Genomic DNA, 18,154 nt, shown 5'->3' on the forward strand with positions numbered 1-18,154 from the left:
TAAATATCTGATATGCAGGATATCTGGTATGTGACCCCTGTGAAAGGGTCATTCAACCCCCAAAGGGGTCACTACATAAAAGTTGAGAACCTCTGCTCTAGCCCATCCACCCATCCATTTATTTGGTTTCCGAGAGCATTTCACGTCTGGCCTGGCACAGCTGGGTAATGCCTTAAACTCTTGATCCTCTGGCCTCCACGCCTACCTGTACACCACCGTGACAACAACAAACTAAATCTCTGAAACTGTAAGCTGTTGGGGTTGGTCTAGTGCTATGTATTCTAATGCTAATTACTGGCTCCCAAGATCTGGTTGTTGTCCAGACATTCTAACATACACTGGTATTTGTGTAAACCTTGCTCTACCTAATTTAAAGTTGATTGGTTAATAAGGTTGCTGAAGCCTGTAACCGTGCAGAAGAGAAGTGGGCAGTGCTTAGGTTCCTGGGCTTGGGGTCTCAGAGGGACCAGGAGGCCAGGAGGGGGAGAGAGAGTTAGAACACGTAGCAGGAGGAGAGGAAGCCAGAGAGAAGGAAGTCACCATGGGGCAATATGGACTATGAGCATGTGGCCATGAAGGCTGGCCTGATAGAACAAAAGAACCCAGACAGGAACAATTAAGGCAAGTAATTTAGGGTGTGTAGCTGGGAATAGCAAAATAGCCTAGAGGGTTAATACCTGCCCAGTTACGGTGTGCGCCACTACATCCACTACATCCGGCTAAGCTTTTACAATTCTAGAAGGGCTCTGTCTCAATTATATGGGAACTAGCTGGGGTAGAGGAGCCCTCTAGAGTCTAACAGCCAAATCTACAACAGTAAGCCAGCCCCAGTTCAATGCTTTCCTTTTTTAAAAAATGTTTTCCTTTATAAGATTTGCCATTGTCATAGTGTCTCTTCATAGCAACAAAACCTTAAGATAGGAACTCAAGTCAAATGTGCTTTAAAAAAAAAAAAAGTATTAGAGTCAAATTTCCAATCTAAACAGCACTGTCTCTGTTTTGCTCTTTCCCTGGTGAGAAGTTCTTAAGGCTGAGTACTATAGAGTTTCGTTGTTGTTGTTGTTGTTGTTTTTTTTTTTTTGCATAGAAGTCACCAATTACCACTGCATCAATGGAACAATAAACAAAACTTACTTCTTTTCATAGATGTCTATTAATTTAAAGAGAGGCAAACAACAGGCAGGAGCATCCTGAAGAATAGCCACTGTTTCTGCACTGTAGGACAAAATCCATGAGTTAGAGGACAGACTACTCCCATATATTACTGTGTGTGCGTGTGTGTGTGTGTTAAAGATGTATTTATTATGTATACAGTGTTCTGCCTGCATGTACACCTGCATGCCAGAAGAGGGAATTAGATCACACTATAAATGGCTGTAAGCCACCATGTAGTTGCTGGGAATTAAACTCAGGACCTCTGGAAGAGCAGGCAGTGCTCTTAACCTCCAACCCATCTCTCCAGCCCCCAAGTATATATATATTTCCCAAGTATATTTTTTTAAAGGTTCATAAAACTAACACAAAATGCAAGCAAAGTAAACTTACTAGTTTTTGATATGTTAGAGTTTACTTTTCAGAAAAGTTAAAGGAAAATCAAAAGGATTTTAAGGGCAAGCCATGAAAACTGATCAAGTAATTCCTTGGGACTCAGTAACAGGAAGTCCACATGTACTTTCCTGGGGCCAGGAGGATGGGGAGATAGACACTGGGTTAACTCAGAGCAAAGGCAAACAGTCTGAATTATCTTTTGTCATGTGTGGCTTATATGTTAGATATATGGGACTGGGATTTCTGCATGTGACTGGACATGTAATTGCATACAGTTTCATCTTTATCACTCTTTACAAAAAAAGTACTAAAAATACAACAAACAAACAAATCTAACTAGAAAGGGCGGATAGTCTGGAGCCACAGAATAGAGGGTTTTCTCCATTTTGCTGAACTTCCCCAAGCACTGCAAAAAGCTGAGTATTATTTTTATTCTAAGAAAAAACAACAACAAACAACAAAAAACACCCACAACTTTAAGTACTGGTCAAGTAGAAATATTCCAGAACTCAGTGAATCTTACTTTACTAGCTCCTCACAGCAGTTGAGCCAAAGCAGCATGAAGACTTGCTCTGAACAGTCCAAGAGCTCACACTGGTTCAGTCATCAGGGAGGTACATGAGGACTTTACACTTCTAGTGAAGAATTCTGCATTTTGCTACAGAGATCTGCTAGTCTTGGGACCTGTTTTGGGTATGCAGTATGTTCCTTCACTCTCAAAGGTCTGCCAAATTCAAGCTGTGTTTGGCTTTTGCTTAATGACTTGAACAAAAGCCAGAGGGTAGATTTTAAACCCTATCATTTAACAATAACCACACTGCATACAGGATGAAGGGGAATGTGATAAAAATCTATTTTTATTATTTCCCAAACTGTCTGTGGGTCAGCTGTTATATCCTAAAGTGAACGGCTTGGATGTTGTTTTATACCTTAGTAAAGCGAGTGACTTGTTGGCAGCTCCTGTGGAGAGTGAGACCAGGATCTTCTTGCTGCCAATTTTGTGCCTGTGGAGGTTGTTCACGGCACAGATTGCTTCTTGCAGGTTTCCCATCTGTACAATGGCCTTGAGCTGGTAATCGGTATGGGGACTGAGCTCAACACTCTTCACCTACAAAAGGACAAAATAAAACAGAGCACTGCCAGTATCTACCTAGAGTCTGTCAACTTCAAAAGTGAGAGTAAACTGTTGAACAATATGCTAACAGACGTCAGAGCCTGCACAGAGTAACTTGTCTGAATAAAGTACTGCAGGTGACCAGAGTGTAGATGATCTTCAAAGGAGCTAGTCAGTCTGCCTTTTTGCTCTCGCACAAGCCATGCTCAGAGGCAGACTCAGAAAACTTCTCTGCAAGTTCTATGAAAGGTGCATTTTTTCATAAACTGCATCTTAACGCTGGGGTGGGTACACTGAGAAGTAGCCAACACTACTTTAGACTGGTGGTTCTCAACTTGTGGGCAGCAAACCCTTTGGGGGTGGGATGGGGTCATATAACCCTTTCACAGAGTGTCTATCAGATATCCTGCATATCAGATACTTACATTATAATTCATAACAGTAGCAAAATTAGTTATGAAAGAGCAACAATGGTTGGCGGGTCATCATAGCATGAGGAACCGTATTAAAGGGTCAGCCTTAGGAAAGTTGAGAGTCACTGCTTTAGACTTTCTGTATTTCTGCACGTAGCTCTTAGTGAGTCCCTCTGCCTATGACATGCACTTCTCATGGCTAGCTTCATCTTCTCTGGGGTGAGGTCCTAAAAACTATGAGTTCTACATTTCTTCTAACACAGATAAGGGAAAAGAAGTTCAAACCTGCCCAGGCCTACCCATGTGTTCAATTAGGCCCTGTGGCACTGAACTGCACCAAGGGTGAAACCACAAGAACAAGAGTTGGGGGGCAGGGTATGGCAGCTGGAGAAACAGCTCAACAGTTAAGAACTTACGCTACTCTTCAAAGCATCCATATTAGGCAGCTTAAAACCTCCTGAAACTTCAGCTCCAAGATATCTGGACACCTCTGGCCTCCAAAGGCACCCACATACATACTCACACAAAGACACACATAAACCCACATAATTAATTTTAAAGTAAGTCTTTGTAAAAATTCAAAGAGTAAAGCTGAGCACTGTGGCTTCTGTCTTTCACATCAATTGGGAAGCTGAGGCAAGACTCTCACATGTTTGAAGTTAAAGAGTTGAGATCTTGTCTTGATAATACCACCCACTCCCAAAAATGCAAACCAATTACCCAAACAACAAGAGTACCTGGCCATGCTTGGAAAAGGCTTCCTGGAGGAGCTGCTGTAGCTCCTTCCGGGACAGCCTGTAGTCCACATTGCTGACCTGGATGTCAACACCATTTGCAAATGGCTCTGTGCAGTCGGCACCACTGCTGGGATTGGCAACGTTGAACGCAAGTGGTGAGCCTCTGTTTAAAAGGTTTGGAGACATACTCCTGCAGAAGACACACAAGATATGAACCATTCTATGCACCAAGGTGCTGCCATTCTGGCTTTGTCTGGAGTGAATAAAAAAACCCAAAAAACCAAACCAAACCAAAAATCCTTCCCTATCTGATTTTGCAATTAGTTTCACCTTAAACCTATGCTGATTTAGGTTTAATCTCTAAAGAACTATGAGTGGACCTCAATAAAAAAAATTATCCAGTATCAAATGTTATTTCACAGAAATAGTTAAAGCAAAAAGGGACAAAATTTAGGAAGCCTTGCTGAATTGAAATTCCACTTTCTCCATTTTAGTCTTACGAATTTAGTCTACAATGCTTATGTAAATTTTTAGCTTCCTCTGACTTAAAAGGCCTAGTATAATACATAAGGCAGGATCTGGTGTCGACTGTTACTTGAAATTATTTATTTCCTTTCTGTAGTGATTTAATTTTTTAAGACAGAGTCTCACTGTTTAGCTCTTGCTGTCCTGAAATTTGCTGTGCAGATCAGGCTGGACTCGATCTCATAGAGACGCAAGACTCTTGTCTCCCAAGTGCTGGGATCAAAGGCATGTGACACTATGCTTGGCTTTTGTAGTGTAAGAACTGGCCTTTTGGCAGCCCCATCTGCCAAGTCTCACAAAGTGGGTTCCCAGCAGCCTCCTACAAAGTGCCATATTAAGAGCACCCAATGCACACTTCATTTCAGCTTCCCTGAACACAAAGAGTGCAAGATGCTGTTTGTTTAGCTGGTAGTTTTTATTCAAGGTCTTGCGAAGTTACACAGGCTGGCCTTGAACTCACTACATAACCCAGCCTCATGATCTTCCCAAATGGTGGGAATACAGGCATGCACCACCACACCTGGCCATAAGGACATCTTAATGTCCTTCCCTGTTGACATGGACTTACCTAGATTTCCAAATGGAGGAAGAAACAATGGAGGAAAGCATTGCCTCTGAATGAGTGTCAGCTATGGTAACCTGAAGGGAGAGCCTGGAAGTGAGAGATGGCAGACCTGTCTCTCCCTCTGTACTGTCTCAATAACTAATGCAGTAGCCTACAGCCTTACTGTTACGTATCACCCTACTGGCGAGAAAGTTGGACTTACCTTGGAGACCAAGACTGAGAGGTGAGCATAGGGCTGCCTTGCCTTGAGGCGATCAGCTTACTGAATGCTGACGGGTAGCTCACTTGGAAGACAGCCTCCTCTCTCTCCTTCTTCTCTACAGGAGAGCTGGTCACATTCTGGGAACTGAGGTTCTCTTTTCTAACAGGAGGGAGAATTTGAGGGTAATGTCATAGGTCTCACACAGTTTCATAGAAGCAGCTATCAAGAAAGAAAGACTGGACATACTTCTGACTGCCTCTGTAGAGTGGCTCCGTCACACCTGTGTTCAAGGTGGGCACTGACATGCTTGCGCTGCTGTTGGGCAGTACTGTCAGCCTCCCATGGCCTTGCTGGTGGTCACTGTTTCTGCTGCCAGTCTTTGATTCCATTCGGCACAACTCCTTTAAAGACACAAGTGCAGTGGCCTTAAGCCTAAGTACCCCAGATGGGACAGATTCGAAACGAAGACTCAAGTGAATGAGGCTTAGCAAAACCCAAAGTAAGAGGACACAACAAGAGGCAGCAGGCACAGCACACACAGGAAGAAAGCAAACCTGCCCCAGACTTCAACAAGCAAGAGATGTCAGAAGTACCTGTAAACTTTTAATGTTTGTGGGTTTTGTAGCAGATCCAGAATTAGCCTGTAATCCTTTCCCAGGCATGGCTTTGGCACTGGGTGACTGTTCACCTGTGTCTTTGATGAAGCACAATTTTGTGTTCTTAACTTTTTTGGGAGACTTCGTTTTATCGGCAATTACATTTGAATTCTTGGCTTCAAAGAATTCTCTGTGTTTTGGAGTAAAGGACACAATGATCCTGTTACCAAAGACATCTTCATTTTCCATGCGCTTCTGGGCCCGCTCCGCACTGTCCTGGCTTATGAAGCGGAGGACTGCACTGCAGCCTGTGATACTCAGCACTTTGCCACCACAGTTATCAGACAGGCGCCTGAGCCTGTTGCTGATGCTCTTGCCATCTTTATTTGCTGGTAGGTTATAAACGTAGAGCAGAGTGTGGCACTGTAGGTACAGGAAAAGTGTTACATCAGGTTCCGTCTAAAGTGCACATTCAATTTCAAAGTAAGAACATGGGTTGTCTCCACTCAGCTAATGCACAGAAAGGGAGAGGGCAAATCTCTTCAGTGTAACGTGGCTTCCACAGATGTAATGAGTGATCATGTTTCTGTACAATGTCCAGAAAAGACCAGCCTAGACTGGTGACTAGCTGCCTGGGACGAGAAGGGATCATCACTGACTGGCAGACACCACATGGAAACCATTTCAAACTGCAGGTACAACTCAGTAAATATAAAAAACTAGTCAACTGCACAGGTCAGACAATAGCATGTTACTTCTGTGGTTAGAACCCTTCCAGATAACCTGGAATGTGTGTATCAAGAAAAAGAACAGCCAAGATGCTAGGAGAAGGGAGATAACTGTGGAGAGTGCTAAAGCTGGGAGCCACAAAAAATAGTCAAGGTCAACAGCAAAAGAAACCGAGATTTGAAAAAAAAAAGGGGGTGGGGTGGGGTAACTATAGACAGATAGTACTTTTCACCTATTGCACAGGCAAACACAGTAAAGACACCCGTACTTCTCACTGATAAGAGTAGGAATCAATATTGCTTTCTTGGAGAACAAGTAAGACCTTGCCCAGGACTTCTGACCCAAAGCCACCACAGCTGAGAATGCTAAAAAACTGAGTAGAAACATGTATCCAGTAACAGGCAGACTGCTTAAACAAATCAATGGTCAGGCACAGGCATGCTGTCAGTCAGTATTCCTTTTTGTTTGTTTTATTTTGTTTTTCCAAGACAGGCAGGGTTTCTCTTTATCCCCTGGCTGTCCTGGAACTCTCTCTATGGCCCAGGCTAACCTCAAACTTAAAGATCTGTTGCCTCTGCCTCCCGAATGCTGGAATTAAAAGCATGTGACATCACTGCCCAGCTTGGCACTCAGCATTCGAATGGCTAAAATATGGGCGATTCATACCAGTATTTTACATGGACATGGAAATGTACCCAAGTTATGATATTAAGTTAAAAAAAGAGATTTGACTTTAAGTTTTTTTCCTTCTTTCTTTTTCTTTTTAAACATTTGGAAAACAATGCTTAACTGTAAACAGTGGTCCCCTTAGGTAAGACTATGTGCATTTGTGCTCTACATGTTATTTTTGTTTTTACACTGACATTATTTTTGTATTGAAAATTTACTTTTTACTTGGGTTTTGTCAACCAACCATCAACAAAATATCACTCTTCCTGTGACACCTGCCAACTCAAAACCCAGGCAAAGCTAACACAAAGCTGAAGGGCTGGACTGAAGAACAGGAAAGAAAAACTGTGCCATTACCACTCTACTAAGTGAGAAAACATCCACATGGACAACCTCTCTGCCAAAATACCATGACTGATTTAATGGCATTTACAGTTAGAGAGCACAAGACAGATACGAAAGACAAGGCAGGTAATGCAGCTGCAGCCACAGATCTCCACAGTCTGCAGCCTCCAACTGTGGATTGTCCCTCACATAGTTTTGACTATGGCAGACGCTGGGCTTGCAGGCACCTAGGACTAGCAGGTGGGCTGGAAGATCTGAGCTTAGCCTCTGTTCTGCTGTCAACCTGCTTCCTTCCTAAGCACTAACTTCTACCTCCTGTGAGAACACTGGATGCCCTGGTGGGACAAGACTATCCAACCGAGGTTGGCCTGGAACTTTCGATACCCTGCTCCTAACTTCTAAATACTGAGATTACAGGTATATGTCACAGTATGAGTTGCACAGGATCATTTATAAAATATACCTGCCGACTGTAAAGTTATTAAATTATATATTTAAAATGGATTTACTGTACAAGACTGTCATCCTCCTGGAACACCTACACTAGAGGGCCTTTCTATCACTGTTAGAATTTCTTTCAGAGTTACACATGTGAGCCAGGCGTGGTGGTGCACGCCTATAATCCCAGCACTCGGGAGGCAGAGACTGGTGGATCGCTGTGAGTTCGAGGCCAGCCTAGTCTACAAAGTAAGTCCAGGACAGCCAAGGGTACACAGAGAGACCCTGTCTCGAAAACAAACAAACAAACAAACAAAAAACAAAACAAAATAACAAAACAAAACAAAACAAAAAACAGTTACACATGCATTCCTAAACATGTACACATGTGGCAATCACCCTTGGCTCAACACTGTGGCAATCACCCTTATCCCAAATCAATTCTAACAGAATGATAACAGAATGCTGCTCCTGGGAATGTGCTTACACTCTCCTAGTATGTATGGCCTATAACATCCAATGGCACCCATGCATGACAAGAAAAACACTGCAAAAAGCAGTCTCTGCGGCCTGCTGCAGCTTAGGAAAAACAAAACAAAACAAAAAACTACCCAAGAGATTCACAATTGCTCTGTTTATCTGAAGACAGACACACGAGTGTGTAAGCTCTTGCCATGCTTTCTACCCATAATACCTGGGAGCAAAACAATAATTCTTCCTCCACTGTTTCATCCATATGATACAAAGTACCTCTAGCCTTGGGGACAGTGATTAGTGCCTATCCCTGAGGTAAACCCAAAGCTGGTTCTCTAGACAAGTTTGAAAAGCACTAAAGAAAACTCATCTGAACTAGGTGTGGTAGCACACACCTTTAATCCCAGCACTCAGGAGACAGAGGCAGGCGGATTGCTCTGAGTTTGAGGCCAGCCTGGTTTATCTACAAAGTGAGTCCACGACAGCCAAGGCTACACAGAGAAACTGTCTCGAAAAACCAAAAAAAAAAAAGAAAGAAAAGAAGGCCGGGCGTGGTGGCGCACGCCTATAATCCCAGCACTCGGGAGGCAGAGGCGGGCGGATCGCTGTGAGTTCGAGGCCAGCCTGGTCTACAAAGTGAGTCCAGGACAGCCAAGGCTAACACAGAGAGACCCTGTCTCGAAAAACCAAAAAAAAAAAAAAAAAAAAAAAAAAGAAAACTCATCTGTATCTGTTCAAGAGAAAGAATGTGAGGTTTCCAAGGTTATTTCAAACTCTGATCAACCTCTTACAAAGAAAAGCACCCCTGGCCCTGGTGACCCCTTACCAAGGATGGTGTGGTCCCTCAATCTCCAAACTCTACCATAGAAAACAGAAAAAGCAACGGAAGCCTACTCACAGGGATCTTCAGGGGTAACCTGGGAGGCAGATCAGAAATGAACTCCTCAAATCTGATCAGCTCGTTAGCGTGGTGTAACAAGGCTTCAGAGGCCTGGTTTTTATGCACCAAAATGATGTAGAAGCCATGCCTGTGCCGCAGATCACTGAGCTCCAGCGCAAAATTGACATCAGCTGAAAGAAGAGACAAATATTAGAAACACTCAGCAGAGACAGCCCTGGACGGTTAGTGGCATGACCAAGCAGACAGGCAGGACTGCCTTAGACTCAGTTACTCTCCCCTTTTTGATTGGAACACATTTTCCTGCGAAGAGTTAACATGACAGGACAATCATATCACACACCCAAGACATAGCTTCCTTCTAATATTAACAAGAAGTAGGTATTAACACGTTGGGGGAATGAAAATCTGAAAAATATTCACCTTGCATTTTTAAGTTATAATTATGAGCCGGGCATAGCATACACCTTTAATCCCAGCACTCGGGGAGGCAGAGGCAGGTGGATCTCTGTGAATTCAAGGCCAGCCTTGTCTACAAAGTGAGTCCAGGACAGTCATGGCTACACAGAGAAACCCTGTCTCGAAAAACCAAAACCAACCAACCAACCAATAACAGCAACAAAAACCCAAAAAAATTGAGGGAGAGAAAATACTTAGCCCCACCCAACACAAACCATTTTATTGAATAAACTGTCCCTCCAATAACTCATGGAGAACATCTAAAAATTCCGACTCTTTTTCTTCTCGCTTAATGTTTTTCTATCAAGTGCTTACTATGTAGCCCAAGCTGGCCCTCACTTACGAGCCTCCTGCCTTGGCCTCCTACACACTGGGATTATAGGGATAAGCCACCACACCAGGCTGTAGGCTCAGCTGTTTCCCTCAACAGTTGTCAACAATCATCACTGCATGCCCTGTATTCACCTCTCTACGATTCTTGTACATTTCTGATAATTCTCGTGCAGTGAGTGTGGCTGAAACTAGCAGATGCTTTGACACTTACTTGACACAAGAACCACAGTAGCTGGAGCAGTGTGCGTATTTGCGAACCTCCGCAGGCTCTGGCGGAGTTTATCATCAGCAGCATTCTTTGCAGTAGCATTTATGTGAGCAACGGTTACCTGTGACCATTATAAAAGGGTCATTGAACAGGAACTAGGGTTAGAAAACTGCCACATACTTAGCCCACAATTGTTTAAGCAAGTCTCACTGTGTAACCCAGGCTAGCCTTAAATTCTTGATCCTCCTGCCTCAGCCTCCAGAATGCTGGGATTACAGAAATGCTCCGCCTGGCCCCTAGTGGATAACACACAAGGGAAGAAGCTCTCCGATTATTATTGTTGGGAATGAGACGGTTATAACTGGATCTCAGTAGTTTCAGAACTAGTCCTCCACACAAAAAGTGGAGAAATTAGTGTCCCAAGTCTCATTTCTAATTGCTTTTGAACTTCTTTTATCCCCCTTTAGAAAAGAAGAAGGAAGAGAAAATCAAATTCCAAGTCACCAAGCTTCCCACAATACATCTTGGCCACAATCTGCAAATGGTAAGGTTAAGGTACACTGTGGGACTGCATTTTACCACCTGTCTGTGTCATCTACTGTCTGAAGCCTACAGGATCTGGGGCTGCATGACAGACGGAAGAGGGAATAACATCCCTGTGGAAGCCAAAAACACTGACTCCTGTTAAGACTATTACACGCAAACAAAGCTGTCTCCAGTTTGTGTAAGTATATGTATCATAGGATATGCAATATAGATATATATATTTGTATGTTGTACATAAATATATAATTCTATGCAAAAATATGAAATGTCAATGGCATTATTTACCTAAGAGTCAAAACATTTGGATTCTATCTTTAGCTTTGAGGTCAGCCTGACTTGATTTAAATTTAGTTCTTAATGCTGAATGTAGTGTGGTTCATGCTTTAATCTCAGCACTCAGGAGACAGAGATAGGCAGATCTATGAGTTCAAGGCTAGCCTTACCTACATACCAAATTCTAGGCCAGCCAGAGCTATCTGGTGAGACTTTGTCTCTAAATACATAATTACTCTAATTCTTTCATTTCTTGGCAACACAATAAGAAAGTGGTTTCTTAGAGCCTCAATTTCAACTGTAAATTGCAAATACTACATCCATTCCGTATGTTCGGCTCAGACAGAGAGCAGGAATGAAGCCAAACCAGACAGCATACGCAGCCACTACAGCACAGAGCATCAAGGTACAAGCAGAGTTACTGAAAGATCAAATGTTTAAATTTCAGCATCCTAGGAAAAACTGTGTGGCTTTCTCTCATTTGAAAACAAAAACAATAACATCACTAACTCAATTTGGATTTGGAATTTTAAATAAAACAACCCAAGTAATAACATGCACTTTTTCTGCTACCACAGCTGATTAACTTGTTTTTTGGAGACGAGTTTTCTGTAGCCTTGGCTGTCCTGGACTCCATTTGCAGACCAGGCTGGCCTCTCCCTCCCAGAGTGCTGGGATTACAGGTGTACACCACTGCGGCCAGCTCAGATAAACATTTTTTAAAATTTCATTACTTTCAAATTTTCTTATGTGTGTTCATATGTGGGTATGTCTATGTACACACGTGTGCCTGGCACCTGCAGAGGCCAGGAGAGGATACAGGATGCCTGGAACTGAAGTCACATACAGATGACCGTTAGCCACCACGTGGGTTCTAGGGACTGAACTTCAGTCCCCTGGAAGAACAGTCGGTACTTTTAACTGCTGAGCCACTGCTCTGGCCCCCAGGAGATTACACATATTAAAAAGCAAGCCGGGCGTGGTGGTGCATGCCTTTACTTCCAGCACTTGGGAGGCAGAGGCAGGCAAATTGCTGTGAGTTCGAGGCCAGCCTGGTCTACAAAGCAAGTCCAGGGCAGCCAAGGCTACTCAGAGAAACCCTGTCTTGAAAACCAGACCAGACCAAAACAAATAAAACCTTTAAAAAACCCAGAAATTCTTTTACCTGGCAATTATTCAGCTCTTGAATAACTTCCTTGTTTTCTTTACTGATGTCGCACACACAGATAAACTCTGCTTCTCTGTGTCCTCTAAAAAATTTCTCACGGATTCTCTGAACAACAGTTGTTGCTGACCGGCCAGAGGGAACGGAGCAGTTTTCAATATCCCAGAAAACTCCAATGGGGGGGAGGGTCTCCAGCACCTGTCCAGTGACTGCCACTTCTGGTGACCCTAAGAAATGTTAATGCTTCCAGTTACACACAGTGTAAAAGAAACAGCAAGCTAAAATATAATAGGTAACTACCCATCATTCTAAGCAACAGAAACACCGAGTTATTGCTTGCTATTAAGTTTAAGAATACTAACTTCACTGACTAGCCCAAGAAACAACCAGAGATACATTGAGACCACTCCTATATTTTTAGTAGCAACAAACCTACAAATCAATGGTGCCATGCCCACAACAACTCTTAAGTTTCAGTGTGACTGCATCTCCTGCTGACCCATGGTGCTTCTCCAATGACTACCAGAAACTGAGTGGATGCTGAAGTCCCTGGACCCGCTTCCACCTCAGTGCAGGCCTGGCTTCCTGGTGCATATGGAAAAGCATTGAAGAGACCACAAATTGAAACTGGCATTGCTTCTTACTTTAAACTACTCTGATACATCATGAACATCTGGTTTAACCTTTCAGAGATGTCTTCTTCAATAAAATATTGCAATAACCAATTTTTAGAGAAATAATTTTGATTGAGAACTCTCAGGTTTGAAATACTATTAATAATCAGGCACTACAGCTGGGTGGTGGTGGCACATGCCTTTAGTCCCAGCAGTTGGGATAGGCACAGGCAGATGGATTTCTGTGAGTTTGAGGCCAGCCTGGTTGACAAAGCAAGTTCAAGGACAGCCAGGGCTACATAGAAAGACCCTGTCTCAAAAAAAAAAAAAAAAAAAAAAAAAGAAAGAAAAGAAAGAAAAGGAAAGAAAACACACAACCTAAGTGAGCCCAAGTCTCTGACAGCACTGAAGCTGTGTAATACAATCCCCATCTTCCTATCTTCCTATACAGACTCTGGTCTCACATAGCCTCAGTCTATAAACAGAAAGAGTTTTGTCAAATGAGGGAAAGGAAGGCTCATATACACTTCAAAATGCAAAGGCATCCTTAGAAGCACAAGGGGATTTTTACAGGCAGTTAAATACATTTGTGTCAGATACTGAAAACAACTCAAATGGTGGCTGTAAAGGTGATTCAGCAGACAAGAACATTTGCTGCTGTTGCAGAGGTTCAGTTCCTAATATACACATGGTAGCTGACAATCTCTGGATTCCAGTTCCAGGGGATGCGGTGGCCTCTTTTGACCTTTGCAAGTACCAGGCTCACATACAGTACACTTACATACATGCACGCAAAATACTCATATGCAAATATAAAAATAAATAGCCTTTAAAAAAGAAAGAGACAACTTAAATGCAATTTTTACGCTTCACCAAGTTATTTACCAAATTTCGAAGCAGCTTTGCCTAGACTGGTTGCCAACAACAACGAGGTCTCCTTCTCCATCCCTTTTGTTCCACAGCCATTACACAGAGGGATAGCTCGAGGTGCAGGCTGAGTACTTGGAGGTGGTATATTTGGCCAGATTTTAGCAGCATCAATTATACTATTTCTTGCTGGCTGTTTTAACATTTTTTAAAAAGGAGGACGTTTTAGATACATCAGTACAGAACCTACAGTCATATACAACTGAAAACATCATTCTAAGAATTTTACCTTCCTCCCTGATAATCTCTGATAAAGTGCATTTTCATATAATCTTTATGAGAATGACCAGCTACCAATCCACAGTCTCATCTCAAGAAGCAACTTGAAATGATCAGGAACCTGCTCAAATGCTCAGTCCTTTCCAACCTGGGGCACGCATCTGCTATGAAGGAGATCTTACGGGCACCTTCCATAAATGGCAGGAAAGCATGCCTTTGAACACTAGTGTGACTGAGGCCAAGTTTCAAGGTCCTCATATTACAAAAAGACGATGTATAGTTACTGTCCTGCTATGAACGGCCCCATGTATAAGCTGAGTGTAAGTTATAAGGAGGCGACTAAGTGCATCCTAGAGAAGGGTAAAATGCATCATGGACTCTGCAACTAAGCTGTCCTGTAGGACACGGCTTTCTGTGACCTGAGGCTTTAAAAGCACCAGCTACAAATGTTAACTACACTGACTTTTCTGGATGGTCTCCCATGTTACCTTTTGCATCTTTCCGTACCAGAAGCAGCTATGCGATGGAGCGTGATCTACATCATGAAGAATCTTCAAACCCACGTGCAGTAAAGACATACATAGCAAGATAGAGCCATTTCTAAACAGAACCAAACCTCATCTGCCCCAAGATAAAAAATAAAAGATACAGACCTTGTTTAGACAGTCTTCACAGTACAGTGAGCCCTTTAAACAAACCGGCGGTGCCACACTTAGGTGAAGAGAGTTGGTGCACAAGTGAGGTGTGAGCTCTGACTGGGAAAGGCGCTCTTCCAAATGCCCGGGAGCCCCGCTTGGGAAATCAGAACAGGGGAAATAGCCGGCAGAGGTGCAGCCCTGGAGAGTCGGGAACTGATGCAGCTTGTGCACATTACTGTGACATGACTGGAAATGGAGCTTCCCACAACACGGCAGGTGCTTGCAGGAAGGTACGTTACTTTCTACATACATGCTGGGGAAGTCACTCGCAAGACCCACCAAGTTGTTCCTAGTAGAGGCATTCTGCAGTGAAGACTGGAAAGCACACCCTGACCCTACTTGACACGTGACTGTCCCGGTGCTCGGTGCGTCTAAGAGTGAGCCCGTGTGAACCAAGCTCCCAGAACCTCCACTACTGCCACCACCACCACCAAAACGCATGGGTGAAGTGGACGGTTCATTAGGGCAATGAGCACAGCAGCTTACTTTGGGAACAGCTGAGAGCTGTACTTTAGGTTGTTGAAGAGAGTGAATATCAGGAAGTGGAACTGCTGGGAAAAGTTTAGAGGCAACATGAAGGGGAGATGGTATATCCTTTAACTCCACAGCAGCGTTCTTGTTCTCCATGTACTCTTTCTGAGGAAAGAAGAGCAGAACGCAGGTCAGTTGTTGGAGGCCACTGTGTTTTGTTCTTTCGTACACTACTACATTAAGAAATGGAAAACAATGTTCAACTCTGTTTATACTCAATCATAACTGAACAAATAGAACTGCATCCAGCTAAGATCAGGGACAACCCTCGGGGAGAGCTGCAGGAAGGCAACTAAAGAAACATACAAGTAAAATTAATGCTGCTGTCAGAATTCTGAGACAGTCAGGCAGGGGGCTCTGTGTGCAGCTTTGCAAACCACACTAACCACACAGCCCTTAGGGACTATAACATCCCCTTGATTCAAAGCGCTATCTAAAGAAAACTGAGGTATGCAAACCATGACTTCACAGACAGCATTTGAGGAAGGTAGTTTATAAGCAAGTGGCTTCCTTTCATTTATTCCTGTAGGTGTCAAATAAAGGGTTTAGTGAGGTTTTCCTTAAAGAAGAGTGATATTCCACACACTATGAATGAAACCAGCCATCTGCCCAAAGGGCCCAGATGTGCCGCTGATAGCTCCGCGGAGTCACTGAAGCTTCAGTGCAGCTCTTACACTGTGACCAGCACAAAGACTCGGTGATTAGAATTATCCACTGTTGGTTCAAACCCAGCACCACCAAAAGGGAAAAGTAGTAACAGACTTCAATATTCATAAGAAATCCTGAACCAAAAGGTATTGCTAATCTTTTCTAATTTACTAAGATGGTGAGCCAGGGACAGTGGTCACACCTGTCTGTAATCCTGCACTTGGGAGGCCAAGGCAGAAGGATCCTAATTCCAAGCCAGCCTGGACTATATAAGGAAAACTTATCTCCAAAGCCACTTAAAAAAGTATAGTTAAATGTAATTTATATTACACTTTTCATTGATTTTACTATGTAAGCTTTGGAATTTGGGACTTATAATAAGAAACCAAGTTCTCCCCAATTGTAAACACTTAAAACCTATGTTACTCAGAGTGGAATACACAGTTGAGCAAGTGTGTTCTTGCTGAGTGAGAGATTATAAAAATGTGCAGGGGATGATATGGACAGGAGAGACCGTCCCAGAGCACCTGTGCCTGTCATCTACTCAGTGTGCTATGCCTTGCACGCAGTTACCGTTTGGGAACTAAGAGGCAGCGTCTGCTCAGGATGAGAAAAGCAACCAGAGAATTTCCAAAGCCACGCCTTAGCATCGTTATCTTGGTGAAGCCATCCCAGTGTTCTGCTGCAAGGGTCCTCAGTTCCGTTCCCTTCCATCACATTGCCAGACAACGTGGTTCAACATTCTTTCATCTTTCTTTTCTCTCATTCTTCCACCCTGTTAAAAATGAGTCAACGTTTATGTTACTTCTTTTTTATTTTTTTAATTTTTATTTTTATTTGATTTTTTTATTTTTCCTGAGACAGGGTCTCTCTGTGTAGCCTTAGCTGTCCTAGACTCACTTTGTAGACCAGGCTGGCCTCAAACTCACAGCGATCCACCTGCCTCTGCCTCCCGAGTGCTGGGATTAAAGGTGTGCACCACCACGCCGGCTTATGTTACTTCTTTGCACGGGTACCCATGATATAATGTTAAATGTGAGACTCAGCTGAACTTGTGGTGCAATGAGTCTCAAAGAGACAGGCCTTAAAGAACAAAGGCAGCATGGATACCCCAGCTCACTACAGGCTTCTAAATTTGGTAAAGTTGCTTGACTGTAACTATTTAAATTTAATTTAGAAAAAAAGAATCTATGATCTGAGGCTGGGAGCTGGTTGAGAAAAATATCTGCCATACAAGGATGAAGGCCTGAACTCAGATCCTCAGCACTTTAATAAAAGCCAGCCATACAACTGTACCTCTAGCACTGAGGAGGAAGAAACAGGAAATTCCTAGAATTCAATGGCTACCCTACCCAGCAAAACCCATCAGCTCCAAGTTAAGCAAGAGAATGACTCACACATAAATGTAATTTTTAAAAACTAAATAAAGTAGTGAATGATGAGGATGAGGAAGATACTCAAAACAAAACTGTGGTTTCTACACACGTGTACATATGTGCATGTGCACCTGCATACATGCACATATGCACACACCACATGAACATATACATATATGGGAGGTCGGGGGACACTCTTACATGTGTATAGACCAGAGGTCAGCCTTGGGTGTCGTCCTCAGTTCCAATGGGGAATGACAGCCAAGCCAGAGGCCTGGGGGTTCGAGGACCTTCGGCAGGTAGGGGAGAACAGGTGATGGGACAGCAGCTGCTTTTTGATCACTGATCCTCTGTCTCTCCTTTTCTTAACTCTATGACCACAATCTTCCTGGTATCCACCCTGCATGCATACTACCTCTCTTCTTAATTTTTTAAAAAAATTTTACGTGCATTGGTGTTGTCTGCATGTATGTTTGCGTGAAGGTGCCAGATCCTCTGGAACTGGAGTTAACAGACAGTTGTGAGCTGCTATGTGGGTGCTGGGAATTGAACTTAGGTCCTCCAGAAGAGCAGCCAGTGCTCTTACCCACTAAACCATCACTCCAGCCCTCCCCCTCCTCGTCTTCTCCATTTTTTTTTTAAAGACAAGGTTCTCAATAAACCTAGAGCTCGCCACCAGATTGGCTAGCCCCTTTGGGATCCGCCTGTCTCTGTCTCCCCAGCACTGGGACTACAGGCACGTCAGCAGCACGCCCAGCTTTCACAGGTGCGAGGGAATGAACTCAGACCCTCATGCTTACTCACTAGGCACTTTACCTACCGAGTCATCCCCAGCCACGACAACTTTTCAAATGAGAATGGACCATAGATGAGTCCTATTTATTTTCAAGACATGGCCGTGCTT

The 18,154-nt window shown here is 43.3% G+C and overlaps 1 protein-coding gene across 4 annotated transcripts in view; it reads right to left on the minus strand.

Annotated features, from left to right (window-relative positions):
• MARF1 (meiosis regulator and mRNA stability factor 1) overlaps window positions 1-18,154 on the minus strand; it is a 47,786-nt gene that overhangs the window by 25,897 nt on the left and 3,735 nt on the right. For 2 of the 4 annotated variants that reach the window (XM_084763511.1, XM_084763510.1), the window contains exons 2-14: window positions 16,448-16,649; window positions 14,651-15,331; window positions 13,737-13,911; window positions 12,238-12,464; window positions 10,257-10,374; window positions 9,254-9,426; window positions 5,698-6,123; window positions 5,351-5,505; window positions 5,105-5,263; window positions 4,906-4,989; window positions 3,813-4,002; window positions 2,478-2,656; window positions 1,135-1,215 (exon numbers count right to left, since the gene is read on the minus strand). In XM_084763511.1, coding sequence (XP_084619637.1) covers window positions 1,135-1,215; window positions 2,478-2,656; window positions 3,813-4,002; window positions 4,906-4,989; window positions 5,105-5,263; window positions 5,351-5,505; window positions 5,698-6,123; window positions 9,254-9,426; window positions 10,257-10,374; window positions 12,238-12,464; window positions 13,737-13,911; window positions 14,651-15,331; window positions 16,448-16,588 — 2,789 coding nt within the window. In that variant the 5' untranslated portion in view covers window positions 16,589-16,649. The remainder of the gene's footprint in view (window positions 1-1,134; window positions 1,216-2,477; window positions 2,657-3,812; window positions 4,003-4,905; window positions 4,990-5,104; window positions 5,264-5,350; window positions 5,506-5,697; window positions 6,124-9,253; window positions 9,427-10,256; window positions 10,375-12,237; window positions 12,465-13,736; window positions 13,912-14,650; window positions 15,332-16,447; window positions 16,650-18,154) is intronic. The other 2 variants (XM_084763513.1, XM_084763512.1) reach the window with 2 other exon arrangements.

Source organism: Acomys minous, assembly GCF_964271855.1.
Source record: "Acomys minous genome assembly, chromosome: 16".
In the NCBI taxonomy this organism is placed as follows: Eukaryota; Metazoa; Chordata; class Mammalia; order Rodentia; family Muridae; genus Acomys; species Acomys minous.